This window comes from Oncorhynchus tshawytscha, linkage group LG20 (genome assembly GCF_018296145.1).
Source record: "Oncorhynchus tshawytscha isolate Ot180627B linkage group LG20, Otsh_v2.0, whole genome shotgun sequence".
Lineage (NCBI taxonomy): Eukaryota > Metazoa > Chordata > Actinopteri > Salmoniformes > Salmonidae > Oncorhynchus > Oncorhynchus tshawytscha.
Window position 1 is genome coordinate 1,161,972 of NC_056448.1, and position 20,931 is coordinate 1,182,902.

At 40.7% G+C, this 20,931-nt stretch overlaps 1 protein-coding gene across 1 annotated transcript; it reads left to right on the plus strand.

Annotated features, from left to right (window-relative positions):
* Positions 1–1,001: 1,001 nt before the first annotated feature.
* Positions 1,002–1,863, plus strand: LOC112219775 (complexin-4-like; the record flags this gene model as incomplete). Its single annotated transcript, XM_024381289.2, has 2 exons — positions 1,002–1,040; positions 1,219–1,863. Coding segments are annotated over 2 exons (261 nt in total), but the record flags the coding sequence as incomplete, so codon positions are not given.
* Positions 1,864–20,931: the final 19,068 nt, after the last annotated feature.

Sequence of the window (20,931 nt, forward strand, 5' to 3'; positions counted from 1 at the left end):
TAAATAGTGCTATACATGCACTCAAACATATTCAGTTGGCCTTGCTGTTATGATTTTTGTTGTCCTTGATGTCTTTGTTTGTTTTCTGCACTGTTGTTTACTGTTTTCCTTTGCCTTTGTCTTTCTGTCTTTTGTTCATTTTGTTGTTTGTTGGTGTGTTGGGGGGGACGGAATTAAATATTTTTTCTTGGGGGGCGGGGGGCTGTGGGGCGGTCTCGGATGGTTGAGGGGCAGCTCTTGGGGGAACTGTGGGGGTGATCTTGGAGGGTTGTCGGTTGGGTGCTTGGGCCGGTGGCTGATGGTTCACTGGTTCGGGTCCCCGTTTTTGAGATCTGTCGACGTGCCCTTGAGCAGGGTGTTGACCCTGGTTGCTTCTGTGTGTCGCTCTGGATGGGAGTCTGTTGGATGACTGGTGTGATGTAGTTGTTGAGCGCCTTCACTGCAAGTATGTTTTAAACATTCAATAAAAAAATAAGAAAATACACTGGCAACTTTGTATTTATAGTCAACTTCGTTGTGAAGTTATCGGTGGTCATGGAGAGGTAATAATGATTTAATGTTTAGTGAAGATCTTCTGTGTATAAAGTGATGTTGTGAGAGCAAGAAAGCATCTAACGATACACTTAGCTGTTCTACGAGTGGTCTGAGGCAGGAGTTAGGTTAAGAGCATTTTCAGGTGCAACGTTAATAACGTTGGTTTTGGGAAACAGCTCAGAGATGTAACGATGCTCCGAAGGTTCTAACAATGAACACAGCCTTAAGATGCTTTTGGTAAACCGGGCCCTGGACTATACAGAGGAATGTAGCTAGTAGAATGTCTCACTAGCTAATCTAACACTTAGCAAGCATCTATTTTAATCTTTATATTTGTTTCTTCCTCCACAGAGCGAGTGTAGCACATGGGGATCTGTGAAACTTACTTCTCAGACTGAATTGTCCCCACTTGTGCCACTGAATAGCTAGCTTTTTCTGTCAAGTGAGTCCCTTTGGGAAGGTGGTAACGTGTGCTAATAAGGCAGAGGTCAAGGGTTCAAGCCTCGGTGAGACCCAAATAAGGAGAAAGCGGTACTTTCTAAGCAAGCAGCGTGACATCCGTTACAAAAGCAGGACGAGAACATGATCTCTGTGTCTTACTTGCTAATATCCTGACTCATAATAATATTATAATTGATCAAATAATCGACTTTATGAATTGGTCTGTACTCTTTCTAGAGCGAGCAGGATGATAACATGCTCGCAATGGCCGAAGACGATGTGGACTTACCCAAGGAGCTGCTCAAGATGGTGGACGAGGATGCCTCGGGGGAAGAAGACAAAGACTCCATCTTGGGTGGCATTCAGAACCTCCAGAACCAGCTGGAGCAGCTCAAGGAGAAGGCCTCGACTACCATGACGGAGATGAAAACCAAGGCAGAGGAGAAATGCTTCTCTGTCATGTAAATAAAATAAAATGTAATATTTCAGTTCACTGATCAGGGGTGAAACTTAACTTCCACTTAAGTAATTTTTTTTGTCATTTAGACTTGGCTTATGTGGAAGTTAGGATTCGCTCCGAACAGTCCAAGAGTTTTGGGTCTTCACCATGCAGCAGACCTGGGTTTAAAATTAGTATCTGAGATCTTTCAAAGTCTCCTTTGAGTGTTTTGATTGAGCCTGTCTGGGTCCTTCTCTCATTCTCGCCACCACCCAAGCTGTGAAAGCTCCCTGGAGATGTATGTCCAATGGCAGAGGGTCTCGTTGGAAACTCACTTCCTAACAACCTCTTGTGTGAATGGTCTGTTTTGATGTGTTCCCTAAATTTGCTGGATAGGTCATTTGTTGTATGAATAAATTGTTTTAGATTGTTACTCCCCCTCCGTCCTTCTCGTGTTATTCTTTTTATTTAATCTGTGATAATGACTTAATTAACTAATACATTTTCTCATTAATTAATGAAGAAATAATAGTGAACTTGGCCACTTTTCTTACACTCTATACAGACCAAATGCAACTGACAATATGCATTCTGTTGCATATCCTCATGCACTCACACGATTGTACAACTTTCAAAATCCCCTCCATCAATGTTTATCTAAAACAACAAGCCTGAAAGAGACAAATATTTGCAGTTTTGCACAAATCCTCATTTGAAAAAAATATGTCGTCTTCATTCCATACTCAAACATTAACATTGGCTGACACTAACACTGAAGTACTAATGTTGAGGATTCTGGATTATAGCATATATACAGTATATTAAATGTAAATGTATGTTGTACAGTTAGAATGATACATGTTCATGTGGAAGCCATTGACTAATAAAACGACTGACTTGTAAAAAACAACCAACCGACTATTTACCATTATTGCTCAAAGTTTACATTTGTTTACAGATCCAAAGCCTTCTACAAATACTTGTATTCCTAATGCGTGATATAATAGACACAGTTGGATGAAAACTCCTTCTGGAACACAGTCAATCAAACACACAGATTATGGAACTCAGATTAGGTGTTAACCCTTGTGTTGTTTTCATGGTCTAAAATGACCCGCCACTATGTTTAACAGCAGAGAAAACACCCTAAATTCAATTTTTTTGAGCCCCAAACATTAGAAAAAGTGAAACATCGCCATTGTTCATATTTCCATGAAAGCTGTACATCACCAGGGTACAAAGATTGTCTTATGGTCATTTTTAACACGACAGTTATAAAATAATTTACACACCACAAAAACCACAAAGACACACACACACAATGAGGAATTGAGATTGTGTGCTACTGATTGAACTCAGACAAAACTAAAACTGTATTGTGCATGTACAGCATCTCCCCTCCACGACCCCACACATGACTCAAGTTCACTGACAAAATAAACAACATTTCAGACAAAATAAACAACATTTCAGACAAAATTAAAATTTCTTGAAAGCATTGTATACTAATTTGAAATGCTGCAGATGACAGTCCCCTCAGTTCTTTCTTCGCTGAAGCCATGAGTGCACGTTTCAGTGCCCAACAGGTCGTAGATCTGATCTTTTCGAATGTCCAGGACGAACAAGAGAACAAACATTTAGAAGAGAGAAGGTATCTGAAGAAGAAGATGGGGAAGAAAGCCCCCAAGATGAAAGAGAGACATTTTTGTCAAAGAACAGAAAAATAACATGGTCCTTGTCACCATATGACAACCAGGCAGGATGACAGCACAAAATGTCAATAACTAACAGTGAATGAAGTAACAGTGGATGAGCAACTGGTTCCATTCAGAGGTACATTTTTATTTTCATACGGTGTAATGTAAGTGATTTTCACTGTTCTTTTTATGATGTATTGCTGTAATATCATTGATATATGTGATAGTTTTATGTGACACTAATGCTAATTACTGATAGTAATCTCTTTTGTCAAAAGGTTACTGCCCTTTCCGGCAGTATATGTCCAGCAAGCCAGCAAAGCATGGCATCAAGATATGGGTGGCATGTGACGCACAATCCAGCTACGCTTGGAAGATGCAAGTCTACACAGGTGTCATGATGCTAGCCCTTTCAGTGAATTGGCTAGAAGAGATGTGAACAACTTTCCCCCTTCCTGTTAGGAGGTGAGAGGGGGGTTAGTTTTACAACTTTACAACCACGTCGTAAATTCCTTGCGGAGACTCTTGTCTCCCTGACTATGCAGTATGGGAGAGAGAGGGTCACAGTAGAACAAAGGAACTCTTCCGTCAAATTCTACTATATCCCAGAATTAGAGAATTGAACAATATTCCTATTCTGGAGAATGTGGAAACAGTCGGTGGAGAAGCCAGCTAAGACCTGGTCCGTTTTATTTCATGTTTGTGACATGACAGGGAAATTGCAAGATTATGTTATAATGCTTGTATTCATTATAATGGTTGTTTTATTCAACAACATAGAGCATTCTGTTAACTATTGTGTGTGTGTTCTACTGAGGATGGGCCTCTATGAGATAACACTGACAGAGGATGTATTTGGGTGATAAAACCTAAAGAGACATTCCAGAGAACATGAGTTAAAGATGTAGTTTAAGTATAACTCTGACTTGTGTGATAAGTTTGTCTCTCCTAATATGATAATAAGAAATAAACCACCACAGACCTCATGAAAGACAATACAGCCACATTACCATAACTCTGTTTATACAGGTTCCTCAGTTATGAGGCTTGCATCTAATTCTTGTATAAAATGAATGATTAAAGATGAAACTACAAGAAAAATGATGTAATGTGATATTTAGTCTTCTAAATGAGAGAATTGTTTTCATAAGTAAATTGATCATGCCCAAGTGAATAGACATTGGTTGGAAATGATGAACCAACCCCTTTTCTACATTTCTATGAAAGCCCCGATGACGAAAAGTCACCTCAGTCCCAAATAAAGGGATGGAATGGTCCTCCATGTTGAAAAGGGCTTTAGGTCAAGAAATGAGAGAGCTTGCTCCACACATGAAATGATATGAACTCTGATCTATTGATCAACCAAAGAAGAAGTGCATACTAAAAGAGCATATATCAGACTGCAGCTGAACAAATGTGTAGATCTAGTACGAGAACACTGACTGACGTGGACGGATCTCCAGAGTGAGATGAACCTTTCAGACCACGTGAACCTCTCACATCACAACCCGGAAGATTCCACAACGGACGATGGGGACATTGACTGGGCAAACCAGAGCCTCACATCACCAGCTCAACTATTGAAGCCAGCTTCATGTAAATACAATAGTAAAGGCTGGGTTCGTGCAGATAGCCAAGAATTTTATGACGTTTAGAAAAAGAGCTGATGAGGTAATAGTTCATTAATAGAAGACTGTATTCGATAAGACAGGAACATTTCCTTCAAGTCGATTCGGGAAAAAGACTCTATAAACATTTTCCCGTGTTGCCCCGACTTCCTAGTTAATTAAAGTTGACATGATTAGTTTAATCACGCAATAATAATTACATATTGTTGTAACCTGGTATATTTATGTTTACCAATAGATGGCAGTATTGACTCAAGATAGGGGTTTGCTTTCCGCTATCTGTAGCCATTTCCTATGTCTGCCTATATAACCATGATTTAAGAAAGCTTCAGGTAGCTTAACTTCTTGATGACAGGGGTATTGAGTAGCTTGGATGAATAATTATTATTAGCAGTATTGGGTAGAAAACACTCTGAAGTTTCTAAAACTGTTTGAATGATGTATGTGAGTATAACATAACTCATATGGCTGGTGAAAACCTGAGACAAATCCAACCAGGAAGTGGGAAATCTGAGGTTTGTAGTTTCATGTAAGTGATTGCCTATTCAATATGCTGTGTCTATGGGGCCAGATTGCACTTCCCAAGGCTTCCAGCAGATGTCAACAGTCTTTAGAAACTTGTTTGAGGTTTCTATTGTGGAAGAGGGTCGAATAAGAGCTATTTCAACAAGTGGACCAGGCTGTGGCCAATCAGTTGTTTACTGCGCGGTCACGCGGGCGCGCCGTGCCTTCTTTTTCCTCTGTAATGAATACGCTATTGTCCGGTTGGAATATTATTGAAGATTTATTATAAAAAGACCCTAAGGATTTATTGTAAACATCGTTTGACATGTTTCTACAAACTGTAATAGAACTCTTGACTTTGTCTGGATTTTGCGCTCGCGTATTGTGTCTTTAGAATTGTGAACTAAACACGCAAACAAAACAAAAAAGAGGTATTTGGACATAAATATGGACGTAATCGAACAAAACAAACATTTCTTGTGTAAGGGAACACCCCCCTGAAATGTACAAAAAGGAATGGGAAGTCATTGGCACTGGACAAACCATATACATGGTGTCCAATACCACTCAATTCGGCGTCGTTTCATTCAAAGTTGATTGCAAATGCCAAGTGTAACACTTTAAAATTCCAACAGATGGCGAGTGCGCTCCACCGTGGTTTTTCATATTGCAACTGTAACAGTCAAGTCAACATCCAAAAGTAAAATTTTGAAAAACTGAACATTTAAAAAAAAACTTATCACCCCCTTAAAAAAGCTCCTGTTGTCTCTAGAGAGTTGAAAACAGCAGGTCTGGGACAGATAGCACATCCGGTGAACAGGTCAGGGTTCCATAGCCACAGGCAGAACAGTTGAAACTGGATCAGCAGTACGGCCAGGTGGGCTGGGGACAGCAAGGAGTCATCAGGCCAGGTAGTCCTGAGGCATGGTCCTAGGGCTCAGGTCCTGGGCGAGAGCAAGCGAGAGAGAGAGAAGAGAGAGGAGAGAGAGAGCATACTTCACACAGGACACAGGATAACACAGGAGAAATACCCCAGATTTATCTTCTTGGTGACAGGGGCGCAGTATTGTATTTGGACATAAATATGGGCGTAATCGAACAAAACAAACATTTCTTGTGGAAGTGGAATACCTGGGAGTGCATTCTGATGAAGATCAGCAAAGGTAAGTGAAGATTTATAATGCTATTTATGACTTTTGTTGACTCCACAATTTGGCAGGTAACTATATGGCTTGCTTTTGTGGCTGAACGCTGTTCTCAGATGATTGAATATTGTGCTTTTGCCGTAAAGCTTTTTTGAAATCTGCGAAAATCTGGTGAAACTGCAGAGCGCTAACATTCTAAATACACCATTTGTTATAGTAAACATTCTTGTAAATACATGTATCTTACATCATTTAAAAGATGTCTTATTTATCCAGCCGCTATGTCAGATTTCAAAAAGGCTTTACTGCGAAAGCAAACCATGTGATTTTCTGAGGACAGCTCCCCGCAATAAATAAAATAAAAATATAAAAAATAAATCGCTTACCTTTGAAGATCTTCCTCTGGTGGCAATGCCAAGTGTCCTGACTACACAGTGAATGTTCGTTATGTTTGATAACATCCATTTTTATAGCCTAACACGAAACATTTGTAAACCGCTTGCGTCGGGATTTCCGTCTCATTCGACTTTGGATGAAGCGTTCGTGGTAATTACACACACTAAACAAATGTTTATCCAGTCATGGTTGGTTTCATTGCAATCCTCTGGTTGTTACTAACACAACCATACATCATGGTTCTTTTCCCGGGACCGATTGACCGAAACAAACCGATTTGAAGACACCAATCAATGACCTCATTGTGCACCAATGGTAGTACCGGTCTATTGTTGATTGACTGTATTTTGGCCCAATGACCACTGATTATCTTGACGTCTAGCTTGGAAGATAGCGAATGAGCTGAAGTAAACGGCAATATGTAATGGCTATACATTTGAAGACCAGTCTTTGTCATAAACTCTGGTGTAAAAGAGGTTCATTCGCCATTGCAAATCCTACTTGACAGAGGCACAAGTGTTACGCATAGCAGTACATAGTCAATAGCATTTTCAGCAAGTTTATATATTTAAATTATGGCGAATAAATCAGGAAAAGGTAAAACAAAGTCTAGGTATACAGATTTAACCCAAATTATAGAGGAAATAGATGGAGAAAGCGAGACCGAGTAAATAGTTACCCTTGTTATTTAAAAAAAAAAATTATATATATTTTTTTGGTGTGTGTTACAATAGCATTTATGTATTTTGTATGTAGTTCTTTCCTTCAAAATGTATCACTGTACCAATTCGGCCACTTGGGTATATTTGGTTACATTGGTGTGGGACACGTGGGTGACTTCATGCTCGCTCATTTTTGAAGTTATCTGTCTAAAACTTTGCTCACCTATTGTTGCCATCTTATGTTCTTCATTAAAATCATCCCCAGCATCCTATCTGTATGTTTGTCTGTTCTTGGTCATTTGAAAGATGATGCAGCAACAATAAGAAAACAGAAAACATATGTTTATTTCCTTGTATTTTCTTCTACCAGATCTATTATGTTATATTCTCCTACATTCAATTCACATTTCCACAAAATACCGATGATACCAAGAATATGCATACCCTTGCTTCTGGGCCTGAGCAACAGGCAGTTAGATTAGGGTATGTCTTTAGCCGGAAATTGAGAAGAAGGGGGGGTACCCCAAAGAAGTTAAGAACAAGTTTATCTTTAATACTATGTAAAACATGTTTATTTCCTCAAAGTTTATGATGAGTATTTCTGTTATTTGATGTGGCTCTCTGCAATTTCTCTGGATGTTTTGGAGGCATTTCTAAACATGACGCCAATGTAAACTGAGGTTTTTGGATATAAATATGAACTTGATCGAACAAAACATACATGTATTGTGTAAAATTGAGTCCTGGGAGTGTCATCTGATGAAGTTCGTCAAAGGTAAGTGATTAATTTTATCTATATTTCTGCTTTTTGTGGCACCTCTCTTTGGTTGGAAAATGCCTGAATACTTTCTGTGACTAGTTGTTGACCTAAAATAATGATATGTTCTGCTTTTGCCGAAAAGCCTTTTTAAAATCGGACACTTCGGTTGGATTAACGAGAAGTGTATCTTTAAAATGTTGTAAAATGCTTGTATGGTTGATGAATTTTAATTATGAGATTTCTGTTGTTTTGATTTTGGCGCCCTGCACTGTCACTGGTTGTTTTCGAGGTGGGATGCTAGCGTCCCGAACGATCCCCGAGAGGTTAAGCCAAGTGCATTAGAGAATGTTGTTCTAAGTTACAATTAAATACAAAACCGTACTTACATGTCATGAGTCATCAATCTAAGAAGCCTCTAAAGATACCACACATATAGAGCATTAAATTGATAAAATAACAGTCTTCACAAATAATGAAAAGTCAGAGACATGACACAGGGAAGACGACCAGTGGAGGCCCGGAGAAGAACCTTGTGCTTGATGTGACAGATGGACTGAGGGGGCACAGTGTCATGTGTAACAATTTCTTCACCTCTTATGAACTCAGCCAGCAGCTCCTGAAGAGGAAGATCACCATGGTTGACACAGTTAGAAAGAACAAGCCTGAGCTCCCCCTGCACTCCTCGCAACAAGGGGGGAGAGGCCTTCTCATCAAAGTTTGCCTTCACCCCCACCACCACTCTAGTTTCTTACCTCCCAAAGAGGAACAAGAATGTGGTCCACCTGAGTACACTGCACAAAACGGCTGAGATCAGTGATCGTGAGGACAGGAAGCCAGCCATCATCCTGGACTACAACCACAACAAAGGAGGCGTGGACAGCCTGGACAAGGTGATTGGAACTTACAATTGCCGAAGAATGACTGCCCGCTGACTCCTGGTCATCTTTCATAACATTATTGATGTGTCCTCATACAATACCTTCATGATATGGAACAAGATCAATTCTACCTGGATGCCTGATAAGTGGAACCAGAGGAGGGTGTTCCTGGAGCAGCTGGGAAAGGCACTTGTAACCCCACACATTCAAGGAAGGGAGCACCTCCCCCACACAGCAGCCTCTGCAGCGCTTGTGAAAGCTGTACAGGGAACTGAATCTTGTCCTGATCCACCTGAGGCTGCAACTGTGGCAGGCAAGAGGAGGTGATGCCAGTTCTGCAAAGAAGGACTGTAAAACAAATACTAGAAATACATCTGCAAAGTCCATGCATACACACTTGCATACTGTCCTACATATGCTAATTAGAGTTGATTGATTTATGTTCTTCGCAATTTTGTTTTGTATCTATTATCTTATTTTATTCTTATTTATTGTTGTTGTTTATACACCTTGTGTAGTACACCTTGTGTAGTATTTTGTAGTTGAATTCCTCAATGTACAGAACATATGAATATATCACTATGTTGCCAAAAAAGACGGTTATTGTTTCGCTTCAATAAAATGCATTCATAACTACTTTCTGCACATTTCTGCTAATTTCTTAGGCTATACAACTGCTATCTCTTGCTAAAAAGACATGTTTACACCTATGCAGTACCTTTAGCAATAATAATAAACCTCTACTTTAGTAAAGAAAACAATGACAAGTGTGTTGTAATAAAAATGAGTGGTGTCCACTGATTAAATGCACTCTTTCTGCATTGTGAAGAGGGAAAACCAAGATTGTCACAAAGTTTGTGATGAATGACAGGTTGTTTCTTCGTATGAAATAAACTTGGGGTTTAACATTAAATTAAGCTGCTTTATTTTAGGGGTTTAGTGAAGGCGGGTCATGTTTTACCCTTAGGACAAGGGGAGTATACAGAATGTTAAAATTAAATTACACTAACACACCATAAGAGGCTAATATTTGAATTACATTGTAATGATGGGCGGTGAGTTGGAAGCAGGTGCAAGTGAAACGTTTTAATAAAACAACAAAACCAAGAACACAACACTAACATAAGGCAGTAAGCCAATACACAAGAACAATACCAACTGGTGAGTGAACTTGGAAGAGTGACATATAAAGGGGAGGAAATGATGAAGGTAATGGAGTCCAGGTGTGAATCATAATGATTCACAGGTGCGCGTAATGATTAGTGCCAGGTGTGCTTAATGATAAATCCCAGGACCGGTGGTTAGTAATTTTGTGACGTCGTAAGAGGGCAGTAGCAGACGTGACATACATTAACACACCATAACAGGCTGAATGAAGAAATGGGTCTACAGTTATACTGAACAGAAATACTGAACAAAAATAAAAATGTGACATGTAAAGTGTTGGTGCAAAGTTTTATGATCTGAAATAAAAGATCCCCGAAATGTTCCATATGCACAGAAAGTTTATTTCTCAAAAATGTGTTATGCACAAATGTGTTTACATCCCTGTTAGTGAGCATTTATCCTTTGCCAAGATAATCCATCCCCCTGACAGGTGTGGTATATGAAGAAGCTGATTAACTTCTCTGGAATATGTGGGATGGTAGCGTCCCACCTTGCCAACAGCCAGTGAAATTGCAGGGGGCCAAATTCAAAACAACAGAAATCCCATAATTAAAATTCCTCAAACATACAAGTATTTTACACCATTTTAAAGATGAACTTGTTGTAAATCCAGCCACAGTGTCCGAAAGCACAACAAAGGATTATGTTAGGTCAGAACCTAGTCACAGAAAAACACAGCCATTTTTCCAGCCAAAGAGAGGAGTAAAAAAAAGCAGAAATAGAGATCAAATTAATCACTAACCTTTGATGATCTTCATCAGATGACACTCATAGGATTTCATGTTACGCAACACATGTATGTTTTGTTCAATAAAGTTCATATTTATATCCAAAAATCTCAGTTTACATTGGCAAGTTATGTTCAGTAGTTCCAAAACATCCGGTGATTTTGCAGAGAGCCACATAAATTTACAAAAATACTCATAATAAACATTTCTAAAATATACAAGTATTATGCATAGAATTTTAGATCCACTTCTCCTTAAAACCTCTTGAGGATAGGGAGACGCTAGCGTCTCAACTGGCCAATTGCCAGGGGAAATGCAGAGCGCCAGATTCAAATAAAATGCTATAAAATTCAAACTTTCATTAAATCACACATGTAAGATACTCAATTAAAGCTACACTCGTTGTGAATCCAGCCAACATGTCAGATTTTAAAAATGCTTTTCGGCGAAAGCATAAGAAGCTATTATCTGATTGCATGCACCCATCTGAACCAGTAGTAAACAAAATAGCTAGCATAGCAGGCTCTACACAAAACGCTGAAATAAAATATAAAATATGCATTACCTTTGACGAGCTTCTTTTTTTGGCACTCCAATATGTCCCATAAACATCACAATTGGTCCTTTTGTACTATTAATTCCGTCCATATATATCGAAAATGTCCATTTATAAAGCCCGTTTGATCCATAAAAAACAGCTTAAAAAAACGCAAATTCACTACAAAATATTTCAAAAGTTGCCTATAAACTTTGCCAAAATATTTCAAACTACTTTTGTAATACAACGTTAGGTATTTTTAAACGTTAATAATCGATCAAATTGTAGACGGGGCAATCTGTATTCAATACATGAATGAAAAGAAAAAAACTCTGCTCTACACGTCTTGTGCAACTCACAAAAGGGTCCCCCGTTCCGAGTTGGCCTACTTCCTGCTAAGACAAAGAAATAACCTCAGCCATATTCCAAATACTGGCGACATTGTGTGGAAGATGTAGGAACTGAAAGTATATTTCTATTAAATTTCCAATGGCAAAGACAATTTAGGGAAGAGAGATGGGAAAAAAATAATAATTCTGAACAGTTAGTCCTCTGGGTTTTGCCTGCTACATACGTTCTGTCATACTCACAGATGTGATTCAAACAGTTTTAGAAACTTCAGAGTGCTTTCTATCCAAATCTATGAATAATAGCATATCTTATATTTCTTGGCATGAGTAGCAGGAAGTTATTTATCCAAAAGTAAAAATGTTGCCCCCTAGCTTGAAGAGGTTAAACCTGCAGGTTCAGATTAAAAATTATAAAGTCTTCAGACTAAGTTGTTTTTGGTTCTGGGAGTGGATTGCCCACAGGTGAACCTGTCATGGAAAATGCAAGTATAGAAAGGCTCCCTACTGGAGGAAGGTGAACTTTAAAGCAACACCCAAACAGTGACTTGAACCCTGGACCCCCTGATTTAAAGTCTGAGGCTCTACTGACTGAGCTATCCTAGCTCTGCATTTGCTTGTTTTCATACACCTAACCTGCCGGGCAGAGGCACGTGCTGACGAGTGGGCATTGTCAGATGGAATGTTTCCCCAGAGAACCAGGCCTCCATTCCAAATGATAGAGTCATCGAAATCTGAGCTAAGCATCCCCTCCAAAGATGCAAATTAAACAAGACCTCATGGCGCAATGGTAGCGCATCCTACTCCAGATCAGAAGGTTGTGTGTTCAAATCATGTCATGGTCAGTGTTTTTATGTGCGCAATGTCTGCCTTCTTTACACAGCGAAGTCAATGAATCAGCACAAGTACCAATGTGCCTTTAGAGTACCAAGCATGCACAAAAACGACCAAAACAATGCTGCTAAAGATGACAATTGTCTCTCACAAACGCCTGGCACACTGCAAATTTCTAAATCAGATGATTCTCTGTGATTGACAGACTTAAATCAGTCTTCGAACAGGGAGTTTAAACCTGGAGGTTCAGATCAAAAATCTTCAGACTAAGCTGTTTTGGCTCTGGGAGTGTATTGCCCACAGGTGAACATGTCATACAAAGTCATAGAAAATGCAAGTATAGAAAGGCTGCCTACTGAATCAAATCAAATCAAATCAAATGTATTTATATAGCCCTTCGTACATCAGCTGATATCTCAAAGTGCTGTACAGAAACTCAGCCTAAAACCCCAAACAGCAAGCAATGCAGGTTTAGAAGCACGGTGGCTAGGAAAAACTCCCTAGAAAGGCCAAAACCTAGGAAGAAACCTAGAGAGGAACCAGGCTATGTGGGGTGGCCAGTCCTCTTCTGGCTGTGCAGGGTGGAGATTATAACAGAACATGGCCAAGATGTTGAAATGTTCATAAATGACCAGCATGGTCAATAATAATAAGGCAGAACAGTTGAAACTGGAGCAGCAGCACGGCCAGGTGGACTGGGGACAGCAAGGAGTCATCATGTCAGGTAGTCCTGGGGCATGGTCCTAGGGCTCAGGTCCTCCGAGAGAGAGAAAGAAAGAGAGAATTAGAGAGAGCATATGTGGGGTGGCCAGTCCTCTTCTGGCTGTGCCAGGTGGAGATTTTAACAGAACATGGCCAAGATGTTCAAATGTTCATAAATGACCAGCATGGTCGAATAATAATAAGGCAGAACAGTTGAAACTGGAGCAGCAGCACGGCCAGGTGGACTGGGGACAGCAAGGAGTCATCATGTCAGGTAGTCCTGGGGCATGGTCCTAGGGCTCAGGTCCTCCGAGAGAGAGAAAGAAAGAGAGAAGGAGAGAATTAGAGAACGCACACTTAGATTCACACAGGACACCGAATAGGACAGGAGAAGTACTCCAGATATAACAAACTGACCCTAGCCCCCCGACGCATAAACTACTGCAGCATAAATACTGGAGGCTGAGACAGGAGGGGTCAGGAGACACTGTGGCCCCATCCGAGGACACCCCCGGACAGGGCCAAACAGGAAGGATATAAGGTGAACAGTAACGCAACACCCAAAAAGTGACTTGAACCCTGGAACCTCAGATTAAATGTCTGATGCTCTACTGACTGAGCTATCCTGGCTCTGTATTTGCTTATTTTCATACACCTAACCTGCCGGGCAGAGGCACGTGCTGACGAGGGGGCATTTTCAGATGGAACATTTTCCAGAGAACCAGGCCTCCATTCCAAATGATAGAGTCATCGAAATCTGAGCTAGGCATCCCCTCCAAAGTTGCAAATTTAACTAGACCTCATGGCGCAATGGTAGAGCGTCTGATGCCAGATCATAAGGTTGTGTGTTCAAATCACATCGTGGTAATGATATTTATGTGTGCAATCTCTGCCTTCTTCACACTGTCAATGAATCTGCACAAGTACTAATGCGGCTTTACACTACCAAAAAGGATCAAACCAATGCTGCTAAAGATGACAATTGTCTTTCACAAAAGCATGGCACACTGTAAGTTCCTAAATCAGATAATGCTGTGTGATTGACAGGACTTAAATCAATCTTAGAACAGGGAGTTTAACTTCTTATGACTTGGAGGCAGTATTTCGACGTCTGGATGAGAAGAGTCCCCTGTTACTCAGGCCCACAAGCTAGGATATGCATATAATTGGTAGATGTGGATATAGAACACTCTAAAGTTTCCAAAACTGTTGAAATCATGTCTGTGAGTATAACAGAACTGATACGGCAGGCGAAAACCTGAGGAAAATCAATCCAGGAAGTGTGATTTTTTATTTTTATGTGGGTAGTTTTCAATTGAATGCCTATTGAGTTTCTAATGGGTTAGGACCCATATTGCAATTCCCATGGATTCCACTAGATGTCAACAGTCTTTAGACAGTTACTTTAGACAGTCTTTAGACATTATTTCAGGCTTGTTTTCTGAAAAAATGAAGAAGAACGAGACCTTTCTGTCAGTGGACTGAGGAAGCATGCAGTGCTGGTTTCAAAGCGTGACCGAGTGTGCAACCTTCGTTGTTTTTCCTTTCAATTGAATACGCTATCGCCCGGTTGAAATAGTATCAATTATTAAGACAACTGACAACCTGAGGATTAACTATGAGGATTAACTATAAACATCATTTGACATTCTTCAACAAACTTTACCGGTACTATTAGGATGTATTCATCTGCATGTTTTGACTGCCTTTGAGCCAGTGGATTACTGAACACGTGCCAACAAAACTGATTTTTGGGATCTAAAAAGGGACTTTATCGAACAAGACAAACATTTATTGTGGAGCTGGGAATCTTGTGACTGCAACCAGATGAAGATCTTCAAAGGTAAGTGACTAATTTATCGCTATTTCTGACTTTCGTGACTCAACAGCTACTGGAGGTCATGTTTAACCATTGAGGTGTTCACCATGGAATAGGGTTGGTGTCAATTCCATTTAAATTCAGTCAAAATTTCAATTTACATACAATTTACATACAATTTAAGACAACATCATCTCAATCCCAATGCCTCTGCACCTGAGCATTTAACTGTCACTTGTTTGCTTTTTCACTTATTTCCTTTTCCTTGTTTTCAATGAGAATGACAGATCAATAACTCCCATTTTTTGGTGAATTTGATCAGGTTGTCCAAAAACAATTACATATTGCAGCTTTATGTCCAAGAGAATCCAACATCCTCCCCAGACCTTGCAATTTCCTAGCTTATGCTGCTCCAAGGTCTTGGATTTCTGAGACTCTACAGACTGACCAAGGAGGTATTTACATAAGGTTGTATGGCGGCAGGGAATAGGTTCTCACCTTTGGGAGCCTGTACTTGTCTCTTAGGCACACCCTCAGAGTTGCCCGCTCAGCCTTTTTGTGTAAGAAGTCTGCGTCTCTCTCCATCCTGAAAAACAGAGAAAATTAATGAATGACTGATTGATTGATTGATTGATTGATTAATTAATTGATATCTAGCATGATCAGGTCATGGATAACTGTATGTATGTACAGTATGCATGTATATACCACAGTTGAAGTCGGAAGTTAACATACACTTAGGTTGGAGGCATTAAAACTAGTTTTTCAACCACTCCGCAAAATAATTGTTAACAAACTATAGTTTTGGCAAGTCAGTTAGGAAATATACTTTGCGCATGACACAAGTAATTTTTCCAACAATTGTTTATGGACACATTTTTTCACTTATAATTCACGGTATGACAGTTCCAGTGGGTCAGAAGTTTACATACACTAAGTTGACTGTGTCTTTAAAGTGTTTGGAAAATTCCAGAAAATTATGTCATAGCCTTAGAAGCTTCTGATAGGTTAATTGACATCATTTGAGTCAATTGGAGGTGTACCTGTGGATGTATTTCAAGGCCTACCTTCAAACTCCGTGCCACTTTGCTTGACATCATGGGAAAATCAAAAGACATCAGCCAAGACATCAGAAAAAAAATTGTAGACCTCCACAAGTCTGGTTCATCCTTGGGAGCAATTTCGAAACACATGAAGGTACCACGTTCATCTGTACAAACAATAGTACGCAAGTATAAACACCATGGGACCATGCAGCCTTCATACCACTCAGGAAGGAGACGGGTTCTCTCTTAAAGATGAACGTACTTCAGTGTGAAAAGTGCAAATCAATCCCAGAACAACAGCAAAGGACCTTGTGAAGACGCTGGAGGAAACAGGTACAAAAGTATCTATATCCACAGTAAAACGAGTCATATATCATCACACTCTGAAAGGCCGCTCAGCAAGGAAGCAGCCACTGCTCCAAAACCTCCATAAAAATCCAGACTACGGTTTGCAACTGCACATGGGGACAAAGATCGTCCTCTGGTCTGATGAAACAAAAATAGAACTGTTTGGCCATAATAACCATAGTTATGTTTGGAGGAAAAAGGGGCGGGAATGCAAGCCGAAGGCCACCATCCCAACTGTGAAGCATGGGGGTGGCAGCATCACGTTGTGGGGGTGCTTTGCTGTAGGAGGGACTGGTGCACTTCACAAAATAGATGGCATCATGAGGTAGTTAAATTATGTGGATATATTGAAGCAACATCTCAAAACATCAGTCAGGAAGTTAAAGCTTGTTCACAAATGGCTCTTCCAAATGGACAATGATCCCAAGCATACTTCCAAAGTTGTGTAAAATGGCTTAAGGACAACAAAGTCAAGGTATTGGAGTGGCCATCACAAAGCCCTGACCTCAATCATATAGAAAATGTGTGGGCAGAACTGAAAAAGCGTGTGCGAACAAGGAAGCCTACAAACCTGACTCAGTTACACCAGCTCTGTTGGGGCGGTAAGCAAATTGGAGTGGGTCTAGGGTGTCAGGTAGGGTGGAGGTGATATGGTCCTTGAATTGTCTCTCAAAGCACTTCATGATGACGGAAGTGAGTGCTACGGGGCGGTAGTCATTTAGCTCAGTTACCTTAGCTTTCTTGGGAACAGGAACAATGGTGGCCCTCTTGAAGCATGTGGGAACAGCAGACTGGGATAAGGGTGATTGAATATGTCTGTAAACACACCAGCCAGCTGGTCTGCACATGCTCTGAGGACGCGGCTGGGGATGTCGTCTGGGCCTGCCGCCTTGTGAGGGTTGACACGTTTAAATGTTTTGCTCACGTTGGCTGCAGTGAAGGAGAGCCCGCAGGTTTTGGTAGCGGGCCGTGTCAGTGGCACTGTAGTGTCCTCAAAGCGAGCAAATAAGTTGTCTGTGATTGACTGTAGACCCTGCCACATACCTCTCATGTCTGAGCTGTCTCTATACTGATGCTTAGGTGTATGTAAACGTCTGACTTCAACTGTATGTTTGTTTACTGTGCATTCAAACACAATAATGGTTTGGATATTATATAGCACTCGATCAGGATGGTGGAACATGGCTAACATTCTATAGCTACCATGCAAATACATTGTAATCCCATACTGTAGAACAACACCTAAAGTTCTGAGGATGCAGGGCTTATGGATGTTGACCCTTACAACAGTGTAAATGGCTAAATTGTAATTACTTTGCCACTATTGGCCTATTTATCGCCTTACCTCCTTACTTCATTTTGCACACACTGTATACAGATTTCTCTATTGTGTTATTGACTGTACATTTGTTTATCCCATGTGTGTTGTTGTTTTTGTCTCACTGCTTTATTTGATTTTGGCCAGGTCGCCGTTTTAAATGAAAACTTGTTCTCAACTGTCCTGGTTAAATAAAGGTGAAATAAAAATAAAATAAAATGTTTCCTGACCTTTTGTGCCATGGGTTAACCATGAGATGGGTTTAGGTAAGAAGCTAATGAGGTGTCAGGCAACATAATCTCACCGTCAATCATATGCTGATTTCATCATTTGAAATGAGAACATGGAGGATGACTGGCTGCTATCATAGATTTGTGTATGATTACTGTGTTATAGTACGGTTACTGCTGCTATCATAGATTTGTGTAGGGTTACTGTGTTATAGTACGGTTACTGCTGCTATCATAGATTTGTGTAGGGTTACTGTGTTATAGTACGGTTACTGCTGCTATCATAGATTTGTGTAGGGTTACTGTGTTATAGTACGGTTACTGCTGCTATCATAGATTTGTGTAGGGTTACTGTGTTATAGTACGGTTACTGCTGCTATCATAGATTTGTGTAGGGTTACTGTGTTATAGTACGGTTACTGCTGCTATCATAGATTTGTGTAGGGTTACTTACTGTGTTTTTTGTGTAGGGTTACTGTGTTATAGTACGGTTACTGCTGCTATCATAGATTTGTGTAGGGTTACTGTGTTATAGTACGGTTACTGCTGCTATCATAGATTTGTGTAGGGTTACTGTGTTATAGTACGGTTACTGCTGCTATCATAGATTTGTGTAGGGTTACTGTGTTATAGTACGGTTACTGCTGCTATCATAGATTTGTGTAGGGTTACTGTGTTATAGTGTAACGCTCAATGAGTGAATAGGTGTGGAGTCAGGCGCAGAGAGCAAAAGGATGCGGGAAAACCGAACCCAAAATAGAACAAGAAGGGGAGTCACCTTATGATTTAGGGAACAATTCTGTTGCCATCTGGCAGAAAATGCCCACACACTGATCTCTCTTTTGAAGAACATATCAAGACTGTTTCAAGGACAGCTTTTTTCCATCTACGTAACATTGCAAAAATCAGAAACTTTCTGTCCAAAAATGATGCAGAAAAATTAATCCATGCTTTTGTCACTTCTAGATTAGACTACTGCAATGCTCTACTTTCCGTCTACCTGGATATAGCACTAAATAAACTTCAGTTAGTGCTAAATACGGCTGCTAGAATCCTGACTAGAACCCAAAAACTTGATCATATTACTCCAGTGCTAGCCTCCCTACACTGGCTTCCTGTCAAGGCAAGGGCTGATTTCAAGGTTTTACTGCTAACCTACAAAGCATTACATGGGCTTGCTCCTACCTATCTCTCTGATTTGGTCCTGCCGTACATACCTACACGTACGCTACGGTCACAAGACGCAGGCCTCCTAATTGTCCCTAGAATTTCTAAGCAAACAGCTGGAGGAAGGGCTTTCTCCTATAGAGCTCCATTTTTATGTAATGGTCTGCCTACCCATGTGAGAGACGCTAACTCGGTCTCTACCTTTAAGTCTTTACTGAAGACTCATCTCTTCAGTGGGTCATATGATTGAGTGTAGTCTGGCCCAGGAGTGTGAAGGTGAACGAAAAGGCTCTGGAGCAACGAACCGCCCTTGCTGTCTCTGCCTGGGATTCTTTGCCTCTAACCCTATTACAGGGGCTGAGTCACTGGCTCACTAGGGCTCTTTCATACCGTCCCTAGGAGGGGTGCGTCACTTGAGTGGGATGAGTCACTGATGTGATCTTCCTGTCTGGGTTGGCCCGCCCCCCCCCTTGGGTTGTGCCGTGGCGGAGAACTTTGTGGGCTATACTCGGCCCTGTCTCAGGATGGTAAGTTGGTGGTTGAAGATATCCCTCTAGTGGTGTGGGGGCTGTGCTTTGGCAAAGTGGATGGGGTTATATCCTTCCTGTTTGGCCCTGTCCGGGGGAGTCCTCGGATGGAGCCACAGTGTCTCCTGACCCCTCCTGTCTCAGCCTCCAGTATTTATGCTGCAGTAGTTTATGTGTCGGGGGGCTAGGGTCAGTTTGTTATATCTGGAGTACTTCTCATGTCCTATCCGGTGTCCTGTGTGAATTGAAGTATGCTCTCTCTAATTCTCTCTTTCTTTCTCTCTCTCGGAGGACCTGAGCCCTAGGACCATGCCTCAGGACTACCTGACATGATGACCCCTTGCTGTCCCCAGTCCACCTGGCCGTGCTGCTGCTCCAGTTTCAACTGTTCTGCCTGTGATTATTATTATTTGACCATGCTGGTCATTTATGAACATTTGAACATCTTGGCCATGTTCTGTTACAATCTCCACCCGGCACAGCCAGAAGAGGACTGGCCACTCCACATAGCCTGGTTCCTCTCTAGGTTTTGGCCTTTCTAGGGAGTTTTTCCTAGCCAACGTGCTTCTACACCTGCATTGCTTGCTGTTTGGGGTTTTAGGCTGGGTTTCTGAACAGCACTTTGAGATATCAGCTGATGTACGAAGGGCTATATAAATACATTTGATTTGATTTGATGTGTCTTTGAGCAAGGCACCTAATTGCTCCTGTAAATCTTTCTGGATAAGAGCGTCTGCTAAATGACTAAAATGTAAATGTGAATGAGAATTATTCCTGTCTGATACTGTGTTTATGGAGGAGTAAAGTTGACAGAGTCCTGAAATTATTTTAGATTGACCAAGCTTTAATAAGATGGCATTAGATCTATTCTTTTTCACTTCAACATCAAAGTGCCTCCTACACCATCGCAGTTAAATCATCATGGGCCAAATTTGGCAGCCATTTTGAAAATTCCACCTGTGGTCTTAGTAGTTCAGGAACTAAATAGGATAGTAGCCAAAGAAAATCTAATCTTAGACTATTTTGCAGATTTGTTTTACTTTATTTTAGTGCTGATCCATTTGAGTGTTAGACAG